Below are 16,344 nucleotides of genomic sequence, written 5' to 3'. Positions count from 1 at the left end.
TCCTTGTTTTCTTGTCTTAGACCAGTGATCTACAGAATGGCACTAAGCACATGATCATAAGAGCGAGTTATTACCAGCAGCATGATTTGATATATGGTCGTGTGTCAACACTCACCAATGGATACCTTGTTTCCACAAGTTTGGAACTTCTAAATATTGAATCGTTTTCCTTATTTTTAAATGTCACAACAGGATCCCTTCTCATTCCTTCCTAACATCTCAACAGCATGTCTCTGGATCAAACATTAACTGATCTTTCTTTACCCTGTGCAGGTATTTTACCTCCATCCCTCAACAAAAATCAGTCTCTCTGCTGACTACCTTAATGTTATTTTCTGAAATAAACCCTTTCGGAATCAGGACAGAGTATTGAGCACAGGAATTGGGAGGTCATGTTGCAGCTGTACAGGACAGTGGTTAGGCCACTTTTGGAATATTGCATGCAAATCTGTCTCCTTTCTATCGGATGTTGTGAAACTTTAAAGGGTTCAGAAATGATTTACAAGGATGTTGCCAGGGTTGGAGGATTTGAGCTATAGGGAGAGGTTGAATAGGCTGGGGCTGTTTTCCCTGGAGCATCGGGGTGGGGGGGGGGGGGGTGACTTTAGAGAAGTTTATAAAATCATGAGGGGCATGGATAGGATAAATAGACAAAGTCTCTTCCCTGTGGTGGAGGAGTTCAGAACTAGAGAGCATAGGTTTAGGGAGAGAGGGGAAAGATATAAAAGAGACCCAAGGGCAACTTTTTCACGCAGGGGGGTGGTGCGTATGTGGGATGAGCTGCCAGAGGAAGTGGTGGAGGCTGGTACATTTGCAACATTTAAAAGGCATCTGAATGGCTATATGAATAGGAAGGGTTTGGAGGGATATGGGCCGGGTGCTGGTAGTTGGGACTGGATGGGGTTGAGATATCTGGTCGGCATGGACAAGTTGGACCAAAGGGTCTGTTTCTGCGCTGTACATCTCTATGACTCTATGACAGAAATAATTTGAGACACAGCATGTGGTGAATGCAGCACATTGCCTTTGTCATCCTGGTAATTGCACAATATAGTGACAATGGAGTCATTTATTGATCAAAAATATCAATGTCAATTAGTTTAAATTGCACGAAGTCACTCGTGTGTGTGTGCTGTCGAATGGTGGCTGTTTGAACAAGTGGAGGAGGGTATTTGGTGCCCTTGTGTGAACAATAGGAGGCATTAGACCCCTCGAGCCTGGCTTAACTGAATCTCCTCATACTTTGCTGCTATAACCCTTAATTCCTTATTTTAAAATAAGTATAATCTCAGGTCTGAACCTTTCGAGTAATCAAACAGTTTTTAACAGAAGAGCGCTCACACTGGTTTGCATGTTAAAAAATTGCTTCCTGACATCAGCCCAACTCAAATGCTACGGTTATAGACCAGTGTTATGGACCTATCCTTTTCCTACAACATAGTTTCAGTCCCAATCAATTGTTTATTCATGTTAAACACTTCAATTAGATCACCCCTTAGGTTTCTATCTTCAAGAGAATCTAAATTGCGTCTAAACATAAATATTCTCATTATTTAACTTTCTTAGTGAGGGCTTCATTCTGATAATTAAGTGTTATATCCAGAACTGAATGTAGTACTCCTAGTGGGGGCTCTAATCAGAGTTCTGTACAGCTGTAATGTAACCTTTTGAGATAACTGTCAATATCCTACTGACCCTCTAATTTTTCTTTTGTCAATTAGCCAACTAGCTTTTAATGATTCTGCATGTTGTTCCTTAAATCTTTATGTACATTAAAACCCAGCATGCACAGTGACATTCGTGGAGGTGCATGAGAGAAATGGGCCTCAGACTAAACATCTGGAAAACAAAAGATTCTCTACCAGCCTGCTCCTGCCACACAACTATTCGATCACCAAAATCCACATGAGCCCGTGGACAATGTAGGTCATTTCCTATACCACGGAAGCTTCTTCCCTCTTGGTACGGACAGACGCTGATGATGAAATCTGTCATTATCTCTAATGTGCCAGTGCAGCCTTCAGATGTCTGAGGAACAGAATATACTTAAAGTCTGAGACCTCAAATCCAAGCTCATGGTCTGCAGAGCAGCTCCCACACCCTCCTGTACGCATCAGAAACATTGACCACGTACAACATTCACATCAAATTCCTGGAGGGTTATCACTCGAGCTGTCTTACAAAGTCCCACAAATCCACTGACAGGATAGATATACCAACGTGAGTGTCCTCTCCCAGGCCAATATCCTGGCACTGGTCACACACGGCCAGCTGTGATGGTGAGCCACACTGCCCACGTGCCCAACACAGGACTCTCAACAATTTCTCAACTTTAAGCTCCGCAATGGTAAGCGATCAGTCAGACCGCAGAGGAAACGCTACACTGGCATCCTGAAAGCCTCCCTAAACAAATGTAATACTCCCACTAACACATGGGAGTTCAGTTGCCCTAGAACACACAAACAGGCGAAGAAATATCCATGAAGGCACCAACTACTTCAAGCGTCACTGAGTAGAAACCAAGCAGAAACGGCATGCAGAATCCATAACATCCCATCCTCCCACCCGTGGCAGTGTCTGAGGTTCAATGATTGAACTGTTCAACCACCACAATGGAAGCATCACCCTTGACCCTGAGTGAGTGCCAAAGAAGTGTTTGTAAATGAGGAGAAATGGTCTCCTCTGAAAGGAGAATCTGTAACCAGATGGCATAGATTTAAGATAACTGAGGCAAAGGCCTAGTGGTATTATTGCTGGACTGTTAATCCACAGGCTCTGGTAATGTTCTGGGAACCTGGGTTCAAACCCCACCACAGCAGATGGTGGAATTTGATTTCATTAATATCTGGAATTAAAGAGTCTAATGATGACCATGAATCCATTGTCAATTGTCAGAAAAAACCATGTGGGTCACTAATGTCCTTTAGGGAAGGAAATTACCATCCCTACCTATGTGTGACTCCAGACCAGAGCAATGTGGATAACTCTAACTGCCCTGTGGGCATTTAAGGATGGGCAATAAATGCTGGTCTAGCCTGCAACACCCTCATCTCATGAATGAATTAAAAAAAACTAGAGGGGAAATGTTTTTTTTTGAAAACTTGCATTTGTTACAATCTTGTTTAGACTACCTGAAAGATGGCAGACAGCACATTCAGTAGAAATTGGGATTGAAACAAAACTGATCTCTATACATAAAAAGGAAGTACTTCAACTGGTATGATGAACACAGAGTGGGAAGCTTGATGTTTTAAAGATGATGGATCAAAACTCTCCTTCTGTGCTCATGGATTCTACAACTCTATACCTCTCCTTTCATACCGCAAGCATAGAGCACCTCTGTTCTAAGAAATTTATACTGTGAAGTTGGATTTTACATGCAAGTCATAAAGGTTTCATTACACTCTCAGCAGCTGTAGGAACATGTGGCAACATGTGCACATACTTAAATGCAGGAAAAAAATGTTACTTCCACATATCCACAGGTGGGACTTACCCGGCCATGATAGTTGCTGCCCAAAAGTGTCTGCAGTAGAAGAGGGATCTGAGCTTCCAGGTGGAGCTTTTGGCACAAATCACTGAGCTCCTCCCTGTCCAGGTAACCCGTCCCTGTAGTGTCACAGCTGTCAAACACATCCTTAAGCTGTAACACATATTTGTTCTGCTCTGCTTCATCCATCCCATAGCACCGTCCAGCTGCAAGGAAACATTAAAGAGTTGACGAGAGTTTAAAAGACGACAAGTGTCAGAATTATATTCCACTGAGTAAAAGGAATAACACAAGAACGACAGCCATCGTAAATCAAAGATTTTTTTTTTCTAGAAAACAAATAACAGTTTTCCAAACAGGGATATGAGTGTGTGGGAAGACCAGGTTACCAGGTAGAACAGGAAATTCTTTGGATCTGTGATTTCAAAATTACTTGCATCGAAGTGGGAGGAGATCCAAAAAACTTCCAAGCCAACAGTTCTAATGATATGTTTAGACTTCAGATTTAAAACTTTAAAGGCCATGGAACAGACTAAAACCACAATCAGAATAAAATACACTGAAGATGCTGTATCTGCACCAACATTGATTATACAAAAATAAATGTTTCTTAGGAAGGGGTAAGCAAGGGTGAGGAATTTTCAAAGCGCTTTTTCAGCAAATCTTTGGCAATATCTTAAAACTATTCAACACTGCTGATATTTCATTACACACAACTTTAAAAAGATAGCATTTTGATTCCTATTCCAAACCTGCCTTATTAAAGTAGACAAGAGTGAAACAAAAATGAGTCTGCTTGCAGAAGGAAAATAATTTAGTTTCTTTACAAACAAAATAAAAACTCAAAAAACAGCAAGCTCTCCATCCTAATTCAGTGCTAAATCTACACACAAAGTAACACTAGTTAAACAACTCAAATCCCCAATGTTATGATCCCAGTTGATGGCAATGGATAAATTAGATTTCAGACATGAAACCTAACTTCACAACTTTTACTTTTGCAAATTGGCTACTGTGGTGGTCAGCCACTGGATAAGCTCTCACAAGGCTGCTAACATATTTTGAAAAATGAAAGTAAATTTATTACACAAAAGTATTACAATACAAAGAAAGCCAAACTAAGTTAGCCTTTCTACCTCTGTATTCACACCATGGTTAAAATTAAAGCTTTTGAAGACCCTCAAAATTAAACCCAATAGTTCCGAACCAGACATTTTTGGATAACCAATTCTCGACACTGGTTTGTACCTTAAACAAAAGATTTAGCAATGCAGTAACTTCAGTAGAACAACATTAAACAACAAAGTACTCTAAATGATATGTATGTTTAAACCCAATAACATTAGTTTTCAACCCAATCACACAAAAAAAAACAGACACGACTAAGTAATAAATAAAAGAAATTGACAAAATTGGCCAGATTACTTAAGTGATTTTTCACAATGTGTTGTTCCAAAAACATTGACTATTGTTTCTTGATGTTGATCAGCTTTTCAGCTCACTCACAGGAACTTAATTTGATTTGATTTATGGTAGTTACATGTACCCAAGTATAGTGAAAAGCTTTGTTTTGCGAGCGGTACAGCCAGATCATAGCAAGCAACGACATGCAGATAATAGTGTGCTTAGATAGAGCGAGGTATACAAAGCTATGGCTGCACAGGAGGTGCGCAAAGCGAGATCAATATTAGCAAGAATGGCATTATTTTATATTAGAGAGATCTATTCAGAAGTCTAATAACAGCCGGGAAGAAGCTGTTCTTGAATCTTTTGGTGCATGTGTCCAAGCTTCTGCATCTTCTGCCTAAAGGTTTAAAGAGAGCATTACTGGGGTGGGAGAGGTCTTTGATGATGTTGGCAGCCTTTCTGTGGTAGTGAGAAGTGTAAGTGGAGTCCATGGATGGGAAGTTGGCTTCTGTGATGGTCTGGGCTTGTGCATACAACTTTGTGGTTTCTTAGGTCCTGGGCAGAGAGTTGCCTTATCATGCCATTATGCACCCAAATAGAATACTTTCTGTGGTGCATCTGTGAAAGTTGACAAGGGTTGTTATGGAATGCCAAATTTCCTAAGCCACCTGACAAAGAAGAGGCATTGCTGTGTAGTCTTGACCATTGCATCTACATAGGAGGTCCAGGACAGATTGCCTGTTATTGTCACTCCTAGGAACTTGACACTTTCCATCCTCTGCACTCTCGATGTAGTTAGAGATGCGACCTCCTCCTTTCTTCCTGAAGTCAATGGTCAGTTCTTTTGTTTTCCCGACATTGAGAGAGAGGTTGTTATCATTGCAACACGACACCAAGTGGTAATACTCATGACTTAGCTTCTATTCTCCGAACTACTAATAGCTGATAACTAAAGGTTAGGCAGAGAGCTTTCAAATCTTCATGCTGCAACAACAACAGCCAATTTTTTCTCCAACTAACACAATCCAAAAAGCAATTGAAAACTCTGGCCTCTGTCAGACTGACTGCCTTCCCATGATGTCCCAGTTACTATTTAACATCTGCTATCTGGTAGAGCACAAGGTCTCTCTCAGACTTACTGGAACTAATCACAGGTATTGACCTAGTTAACAACCAGCATGGGCTATCTGCCTAAACAAACTGCTCTCCCCTATCATCTGTAGAACCTTGTGATTAATCCACAATTAACTTGGTCGGGCCTCACAAACAAACAACAGCTTACTTCTTCTGTTTTTTTTAAATCACAAGCTGCCAGAGGAAGTGGTGGAGGCTGGTACAATTACAACATTTAAAAGGCATCTGGATTGGTATATGAATAGGAAGGGTTTAAAGGGATATGGGCCAAATGCTGGCAAATGGGACTAGATTAATTTAGGATATCTGGTTAGCCTCAACATGTTGGATTGAAGGGTCTGCTTCCATGCTGCCCACAGTCGACTGGTCATTTTCAGCTCAGTTCTCAACTTGTAGCTCCAAACCAAAACTGATAAAAGAATAACAATATGAAAAAAAATCAGTGAAGGTTCTAAAAGAAGGGAAATTAAGATAGCTATTTATATAAAAGGTATATTGAAAAGATCTCATCATAAACAGGAAAAATATTCAACCCATACTTCCCCAACAATATCCTAAAAGTACACTCAACCCCAGTGAAGAATCACCTCTATCTTCAATCTCAACTTTCTTATTGAACTGACAAATTGGCAAGCATTTCTATTCAGTGATTTTTCTGTACATTCATCAAAATGTTATTGGCTCTGTTCTGGTCTCTCTCTGAGGCACAAAGCCACCGAATCAAACTCATTAATCTTTCTCACTAAACTCTAAGAAACAAACAGAAGGCTTTGAATATGTTTATGTGGCTGAACAGCAGATCTACTGATATGGTTCTTTTCTTTAGAACTACCACTTGCTTCTGGCCTGGCTTTTCATAGGTCAATAAGCAGCAATTAACTTACCAAGTAGCTTGTTGAGTCATTTAGCTTTAATTGTGATTTCTTTAGCTCTCCTTAAAGCACAGTAGCCTTGATCTTAATCACTGTAAGGACTTGCTACATATCAATTTGTATGTAAAGATACACCATGATTAGATTCCAAATGCCTCAATGATTGGGCAAAGAAGGAAGCAATCCCAGGACACCAGATCATACTACCTTTATTTGTGAGATTATACTAGTATTAATAGATCAGCTCTGCTTGAAACAATATTGCAGCCTGGCACTACAAAATAGGACCAATCAGAAAACATGCTGATGTGACAAAAGATGTCTGTCATGTGAAGAACTATGAAGCAAGAATCAAGCAGCTGTTTTTTAAAGTCATTCTGGCCACCTGTAGATAACAGAACAATAATTTAATTAAAATTGGACAAGATATTGCTGAGACAAAGTAACTACAAAATACAAGATTTGGAGATTATAATCCTTTAACCTTTACTCTTAGTACAGTACTGTTTGTCAGTTCTGCAAATTAATTTGCACAATGCTGTGCTGCCAAAACAGCAATTTCAAACTCTCAAACTTATGGTAAAAGGAAACTTGATATGTAGTGTAATGGAAAATTAACATTTACTGTGAAATCTGAAAGAGAATACTTTGCTAAATCTAACACTTTGCTAAAACTAACACTTTGCTAAAATTTTAAGTAGACAGCCTGGCTTTGCTGGATACTGCAACAGACAGCTTGGCCTTGCAAGTCTTGCAAAACAGTCAGATTTAGTAAGAGTCAGGGAAAACATAAGCAATCATATCAACAGCCGAATGTTCTCAGTTCTTGTCCTTGAGCGTGTGATAAGGATATGCGAAATGTAGTATAAAAAGAATATGTGAAAGTTGTTCAGTCCTTTACATGCGGCATCTTGCCAACTGTATTGGGCCCCCTGCAGAGGTTACAATAAAGCTTTTTCTTTGCTCTTGCTAGCATTTGAATAGAGTTGATTTAATTTCCACAACAGTAGCATTCTGCAGTTATGATGATTATGGTGTTCATTGCTGGGATGCTGGCTCCTATGACATCCTTTCCTGGTTGGTCTGTTTAAAATATTTCACTTTCCCCTCCACTATATATTCTGATCATTAATATCAAATGATTTCAAGAAATATGCACAGGAATAAAAAACCACATCTCTACATTCATTTTATGAATGCTATGTCTTTTTAAATTCACTTTCAATATATTTTGTTTCAATTACTTCCTACATCAATGTGATACATTGAACACTAGTGTCTTATAATACCTCACATATCTGCAATTGCTAATAAAAAGGTTTAGACACAGTAGCACATTAAAAAAAGCTGAGAGGTAAAGGTACAACATTTTTGTCACAACATATCCATTTTATTTTTGGTTTGACTAGGAAGTGGATGTTACATGGCACTATTAAACGTAGATCAAACTCTTAAAAGGTAGAAAGATAAAAATAGCCTGAAGCAGATGTTCTATGCTGAGGGAGTGGCACACTGTTGGAGGTGTACCCTTCCAGATGGGTACACCTCCAACAGTGTGCCACTCCCTCAGCATAGAACATCTGCTTCAGGCTATTTTTATCTTTCTACCTTTTAAGAGTTTGATCTACGTTTAATAGTGCCATGTAACATCCACTTCCTAGTCAAACCAAAAATAAAATAAGATGCTAAACTAATCTGCCTTCTCAATTAGAAATTCTATGTTCAAACAAAAAGCCATATGTTTCTTTTCATGTCCAGATTAATACTTATCTCTCAACTAATTTTATTTCTTAAAAAGAATTACCTGGATATTTACTTTATTACTATCAGATAAATTAACTGCTCTTCCTAAATGCATTAAAGCATGGATGTACTCCACTTGCTGTAACACACTCAGACATCCCAAAGATATATTCAAATATTTGTTTCTAGTACTTTGTGAAATGTACTTTGTAATAATTTCCACAGGAATCCAACTTAGTTTTCAACTTGTCATTTCAGTTTACATGTGTCAAGCATTTTTTTTTAAGTTTTGCTTGCAATCAAGTGATATTCTCACTAATATCCTCAACAGCATTTCCGACCACAGAGACTGGTAGATAATTATGCCTTGATAACAAATGTCAGAAAACTCTCTGGTCTAGGCCAAATCCCAAGCTCAAACAATGCTTAGATCAAATGGTGGATCACTGGATAGTAATAACCATGAGCAGGGTTCTAGTTTAATTTTCTATTCTGCAACACACCTTGGGTCAAACATTCAGCTAGGGTCAATGAAATAGGTTCGAACAGGGAACAAAAGAAAACTGCATTTATACAGCACTTTTAACAGTGAAACATTACATCCTTTTGAAGGCTGCTAGAAATCAGAAAATTGATACTAAGCCAGAGGAGACAATAGCACAGGTAACAAAACGTTTGGTCAAAGTTTTAATTTTTATGGAGTATTGTTAATCAGGTAGTTTAGGGAGGGAATACCAGAGATGGCCTAGAGTCTACATTAGGTGTTCCAAAACTGGCACACACCTGATCTACACAAGAGAATTGTCTATTGGTGGATTTGAGGGCCAGCACAAATATTTACCCAGGTTTTTCCTTTAATCAATTTTTCATTTCACATGTATAAAAATAAAAGAAATTAAAATATTTTCCAGTGAATGTTTGCTAACCAATTGTATTTTTCTTCAAAACACAAGAACATATGGTAATGGCCTAGTGGATTGGACCCAGGAAAGAGATCTTTGATTTCCAGCCTTTGATATAAGCTTACTCGCACAGGTCAGAAATCTCCTCAGAAGACTCATTCACTACCAAACTTTCTGAAAATGAGCTGGTTATTCAAAGCAATGCATGACCCAAGCAAAGGAGCCTAATTTCCACACTTAACTGATTGGAGAAGCTGGCTAAGCAATTGATCACAATGTGGTTTCTTGAGACCATGGGACACCTAGTTAGAGATGGCTTTGGAAGAGCAAGTGGGACCACTGCTCCCACCCACTGACTTCAACTGGCAACAACAGGCTTCGGAAAACCCCACGACTCCAGGCTGAAGTTTGGGGAAGTATTTCATTTGCCCTGCAAGCAGCAAGAAGCCGAGTCATTTCAGGATCCTGCTGTTGCCGACTACTAAAGAGCTAAGTAGAACCAGCAATGCTGTTCATTTCCCAACACCACTTCAGCGTGGGCACATTCACCAATTTAAGCAAGAAATTCAGAGTTTGTTTTTGTAATCAAGTGTAACTATCAATATCACAGAATTAGAAAATTTGCATATGATTTAACAGTCCATTAACAAAATATTTGAAAAAGTACCAAGAAAATTCACAGAGGTTGAAAAGAAAAGTACTACATGCAATAGAGAAACAGATCAGCAAGGCATGACCAAAATGATGGGTTTTGAGAAAACTTTTAAAGGAGAGACTGGTGGACACGTGGAGGACCACAGCCAAATATTGGAGGCAATGCCATTAAATAAACCACATCTGGTAAGTTAATTGCAGAAAAGAGAACTGAAGGAGCTGAAGGATGCAGCAGGAGGGAATATAAAACTTGGAGGCATTTTACAGATAGGGGCAGCAAGGCCATGAAGGAAAATGGTAATGTTAATGTTAATGTTAATGTCATTTAATGTTAATATGTAGGGGGGTCAAAGGGAAGTTAGTCAATGACTAGTCAATGTGTATGAAGGACAGATACCACTGTACTGGTTGCTGCATTTTGAACAAGTGGCATGTTTTGGAAGATGGGCATTTTTGTTTTTAATAATCAAGGACCGAGATCTCAGTGACAGAGGGGCAGCAATTTTTTAAAGGCAAAAATAGGTGATGGGAATTGAAATTTAGTTTGGTATCAAATAGTCAAAGGGGTTGGTAAGGATACGCATAGTTCGTTTTAGTCTGTCTCTGAGTGGCCAGAATGCAAACTTGAAATCAGTGGTGGAGAACCACAGGTTAATAAAGGATATCAGCACAGAATTATTATATGCAAATGTGTCTGACAAACCTGAATGAGTTATCTTATGGACCATCTGATGATGGTAATCCATAGATGCTGTACAAATGGGGTTAAGGATTTGTCCCAGACATTGGCACAAAATGAGTGATAGGAGGGAAAACCATTTCACACAGCCTCCATTGACTCCAGTGCATTTGAATACCCAATTTTATCGCTAAGGAACAGCTTAGGTGATCAAACCCTGTCCATTTTACATAATTTCCCATATCAGGTTTTATACCTGCAGATTTCAAAAGTAAGTTTGGTGCAAAATTGGTTTGAAATACAAGAAGTGGTGAATGGATGTTTTTCTGATGGGAGACAAGGTGATTTAAGCCCCATAGGACTTGGTATTGCTATCACGTTTTACCTTATTATATGAAAATCTACATCAGTTATATATGGTCTTCTTCCAAATTGTATGATTCTAAAGGAGCAGAGTTTATTTTCATTTTTTATCTGTTTTTCTTAGCATGGTGTTTAGTGACAGCAAATAGCAGATATTCCCATAGTCACTGGCAACAATTAAAACAAAATATTTCTGAATGAAGTGAGAAGGAGATATATTTTGGGTTGGTGATCAGCAGGATTGTATGTGAATAGGAAGGGTTTGGAGGGATATGGGCCAGGTGCTGGCAGGTGGGACTAGATTGGGTTGGGATATCTGGTCGGCATGGACGGATTGGACCAAAGGGTCTGTTTCCATGCTGTACATCTCTATGACTCTATGGCCAACCAAAGATTAGTTGTCTAATTATGCAATACAAGAACATTAGGATTAGGATCCAACATATTAGATAACTAATGACTCAAGTATTCAGCTAACACACCAATCAGATCAGAGACTGGAATTCTGCAGTGAATAACTCACCTCCTGACTCCTCAAAGTCTGCCTACCACCTAAATGGACTAAGTTAGGAGGTGCGATGGATACTTGCCTGACTGGATAGCTCCATGAACATTCAATAAGCTCAAATAACACCATCACATACAAAGCAGCCCACATGACTGACATCTCGTCCAGCACCTCAAGTATTCACATCCTGCGCCACTGACACACAGTGGTAGCAACGGGTGTCATCTGCAACAGCTCACCGAGACTATTTTCCCAGCGTCTCCTAAATCCATGATCTCTACCACATAGAAAGACAAGTACGCCAGATACAGGAGAACAACACCACTCGCAGGTTTGCCTCTAAGCCACAAATTAGCCATTCCCTCACTCTCCCTAGATCAACTAAGTCCTGGAATTCTCATACAAACAGCACTATGGATATATCTACATCACATGGATGTCAGCATTTCAAAACAGCAGCACATCACCTCTTCTCAATGACAATTAAAGATCTGGATACCAATGATGCTCACATCCTATAAATTAATAAAATGATTTATGGGGTAGAAACTTATACCAGATAGTGGGGCAAAGCAGGCACTATCTGACCAATATAAATAAAACTGACTGACAGACACAGAATATAACTAGCAGCCCATCCAATACAGCCTGTTTCACACCACTGCCTAGAACAAATTTTGACACCAAGGCACCTATGTTCAAAGAAAAAACTTCATTCATCACATTAATGGCAATTAGCAGCACTAAGTCATTGATTAAGGTGTGTATTTTAATGCATACATTTTGTAGAATGCTTGGGTATTAAAGTTAGTATTGAATAGAATAGAAATTTATTGTCACGTGAAAAATACAGTGAAAATGTTTATAAGTCACCCCACCACAGCATTGACATCAATGACAGAAGTCATATATAATTATTTTTAAAACGAGATATCAAGATAAAGTTCATCACAGTTTAATTAACGGCTGCTGGGCTTGTGGAAAGCCAATTAATGAATAGTGGAATACCCTGAAGACACAGCCAGGATAAGACCGCTATGCCAGTCCAGTGGACTATTGGACCAGAAACCTCCAAAGGCGGCCATCATGCTGGGCCGAGACCGTCACTCCTGGACAAGGCTGTTTGCTGGGCTGCTGGAATATCTGGACGCTCAAGATGAAGACCAGCCCTACATAAGGCCAAGACTTCCACACTGGCAGACCACCACATTGGGTGTTGATGAAGGATCTTAGCGAAATATCAACTCCCCTGTTCTTCTGTTGCTGCTTGACCTACTGTCCTTTTTCTAGCTCCACATTTTATTGACTCTGACTTTCTAGCATCTGCAATTCTCTATCTCCATGAGACCGCCTTTCCCCTCCTTTTGGCGCCCAGGCCTAAAGTTGTTAAAAAAAAATTCAACTTGTGCGCTGGAAACATGGACAGCCAATTGACCCGAAAGGTGGCATGCAATTAAGTAAAGTTTGAGAGTGATCAGTAATGATCAGACAAGTGAAACAGGGCTCCACAAGTTGCCATTTAGAGGACTGTAGGACTGGAGGGGAAGTTATGGCTATAGAGAGAAGTTAGTTTGTGGCGCAATTTAATCTCAAGAATGACCTCTAAACACAGGTATAGTAGTAACTTTCCTGATATGAAACAGTTAATAATATTGTGGTACCATTTTATTTTAAGTTACATTATAAATCATGAAAGTTATTACAAAAATTGAAACGTTTATCAGTTGAATTGAGTGGCTTTCAATTTGGTTCTTTAAATATTTGATGATTGAGCCTTTGGCATAAACTATTACAGTCTGAGTCCATTCATCCATCATATTATCAGAAGTTATCTTATAAACCTATACATATATATACCTTGTTTAAAAGCAATCAAATCAGAGTTCAGATATATATTGGAAACTCTAATGCTTTAGATATATGGATCAAGATTCTCACATGTTCTCTAGAATATAATATTATTTATCATGCTGGACATGACATTATTTTCTTTCCATGGAATTCAGAGACTTGTACTTTTTCTGAAAATCTCCAAATTATTTTAACACTAGAGACATCATTTGGAAAAGAAAACTAAAGAGACTAAGAAAAAAAATGCACAAGTGTTTCCAAATCCAACCTTAGTTCAAGATATATTGTTTGTACAGTCCAACTCATTGGCTGTGCAGACTGAACAGAAAAGGAGATGGTGGAAAGGAGAACATAAATCAAGGAAAAATAAATAACTATTGCCTTTTTTGGACCAAACTAATTTTCATATTCTAATATTATTTACCTTTTAAAGATAGCTATGGAAAAACTGGACTTTTTCAAACTAACAATGATTTCCTAAAGAAATTAAAATTAAAAAGAATTCCTGTGGAATGTGGTATTTTCCCAACATGTCAGTACAGAAACAAGCATATTCATGTATAATGCAAATTATTTTACAGACTTTGGCATATGGAGACTTCATTACATTTTGCACTCCAGGCTGTGCATTATTTGAAGACTCACATGCACGTGGGCCATTTAGCAAAATTTTGTCATCTAAACTAAAATTCTCAATAGAGCTTCAAGTGGATTTTCTCCTTGGTTTTTCGCAAAACTGTAATACTATCAAATACCTTCTGCTACTTAGATGGGAAAAAAAACTGAAAGAATCTTTTACTCCTAATTGTATTAATTCCTCAAACCCTTAATGATGCATTCACACTGGTACTGTTATACGAAATACTATAAAGCTTTATGGTGTCACCTCCAGCCAAAAGTGGTATATAATTCAGGATAGTAAATAACATTAAACAAAACAAAAATCCAACTTTGAACTGGCTTTTAAAGTGAACTGGTGTTTGAATAAAGTCAAACTCCATTGTTTGTTTGTTTCCTTGATATGCTACTGTACAGAACCGAACTGCATTTGTGACTATGTATATTCATTGATCTTTTCTGAATAACGTGTATTTTTTTAAAATAAAAGAAGTACGACTCCAGGCTGAAGTTAAATGGGGGTCCCTTCAGTTATCGGACCTTCCTGGTGCTTCAAATGCATGCAAGTATAGCCTGGTTCAAGAAAGATTTTGAAGAGTCAAATTCGAATGTTTGTTTCCTGGATATGCTAATATCCCGGACCGAACTGTGTTTGTGACTGTATATATATAAAAAAAATACCTTCATGAATGAAGTATATTTTTGAAATAAAAAAGGTGTGACTCCGGATAGGTCGGAATGTCAAAATTTCAATGTTTGTTTTCTAAAACAAAGACTATACAGAATTGAGTTAGAGCATTTGTATGGATTTACAAATGGTTTTATGAGAAAATATATATTTGAAATAAAAATGACTCAAGACAGGAGTACAACATTGTTGAGAGAAAAAAAAACAATAGCAGGTCGAATTCTGCTTATTTTTTGACCAGAGGATCGGTAACGGCGGAGAAAGCTAAATTTCAAGCCTTAATTTAAAAGAAATTCTGGTAGACAGAACTTTACGTTAAGGAATTTTGGCAACACGCCCAGCAAAATTCAGAGATGAACCTCAGAAACACGTTGCAGCATAGCTGGAGACGGTGCCCTTCTCGATTGGTTGGAGCAAACCCAAAATGTTACATTTTTAAAAAAAAAATTAGACATACGAGCAAACTGTACATTTTGTTTTTGCTTGGACTGGAGAGCATTTCATTGTCCGCTGTTAAAAACGGACGAGGCACGCGGGAAATTAATGAGGTGGGATGATCGTTAAATACAACACCTGAAAAGTTTATTTTAAATGAAGGTTTTGAAGGACGTGCCTCCCGGCTACAGGGGGAAATAAAACCTTTTTTTCAGAACGGCGAGGGAGGGACAGACAACGCTTCACCATGGGAACCGAGGCAACTCTTCAAGTGAGCCCTTGAATAACTTAACTGTTGTAAATATTCGTGTTTTAAGATTCCTATGAGAGCCGGGGTGAATGGAAAATATGTTTTTTTTTTCAATCTTACCGCTTTTTCTTTCTTGCCCTTGCTCTCACTTCACTTTACCTTCCTCCCAAACCTCTCTATCATGCCTCACTGAGTAAGGATCAGTGATCTTCATGGCTCCATTGTATCTCGTGTGTTGATCGGCCAGGTCGGTATCGCTGTGATACTTCGCCGCCTTGTTACAATGTAGCAAGCGAATGTTACTCTTCACCATTCAATCAGACCGAGGTTCTCACCTCTGAACTCCAGCAAGTATAAACCAACCTCTCCTCTCCCACTTCGCCTCCAGCACAGGAAGCTGGGCAGGGTTTGCAAACCATCGCTCTTAAAACTGTGCTTTACTGATTGCAGCCCCTGCTGGCTTGGAGGAACATCACAAGAAGGTGTTACAGTACCGAAAGAGGCCATTTGGCCCATTGTCTCCCATAACATTCTTCCTTTGTGAGTGGCGGTCTAATTCCATTTTGAATAAAACTTTTGAAATTGTCTCTACCACATTGACAGGCAGTTTTTTTTTTCAGGTCACCTTTTCTAATTTTGCAAATCTTTTTATATCTGCGCTCTCCACTTCCTAATACAGTGGTGACCTCGAAATCCGAACGCCCTATTGTTCGAACAACTCGGAATCCGAACAATTATTACGAGAAAATT

The 16,344-nt window shown here is 38.8% G+C and overlaps 1 protein-coding gene across 4 annotated transcripts in view; it reads right to left on the bottom strand.

Moving 5' to 3' along the window:
* ninl (ninein-like) overlaps positions 1 to 15,935 on the bottom strand; it is a 160,007-nt gene extending 144,072 nt beyond the window's left edge. For all 4 annotated transcript variants that reach the window (XM_087991556.1, XM_087991559.1, XM_087991557.1 and 1 more), the window contains exons 1-2: positions 15,715 to 15,935; positions 3,497 to 3,696 (exon numbers count right to left, since the gene is read on the bottom strand). In XM_087991556.1, coding sequence (XP_087847682.1) covers positions 3,497 to 3,679 — 183 coding nt within the window. In that variant the 5' untranslated portion in view covers positions 3,680 to 3,696; positions 15,715 to 15,935. The remainder of the gene's footprint in view (positions 1 to 3,496; positions 3,697 to 15,714) is intronic.
* Between the last annotated feature and the right edge of the window lie 409 nt (positions 15,936 to 16,344).

The sequence above is a fragment of the Chiloscyllium plagiosum genome, unplaced genomic scaffold (genome assembly GCF_037043375.1).
Source record: "Chiloscyllium plagiosum isolate Xiang-an unplaced genomic scaffold, Cpla_swu_hap1 HiC_scaffold_10, whole genome shotgun sequence".
In the NCBI taxonomy this organism is placed as follows: Eukaryota; Metazoa; Chordata; class Chondrichthyes; order Orectolobiformes; family Hemiscylliidae; genus Chiloscyllium; species Chiloscyllium plagiosum.
The sequence above is the reverse complement of the archived record's forward strand: the minus strand, read 5'-3'. Positions and strand labels throughout refer to the sequence as shown.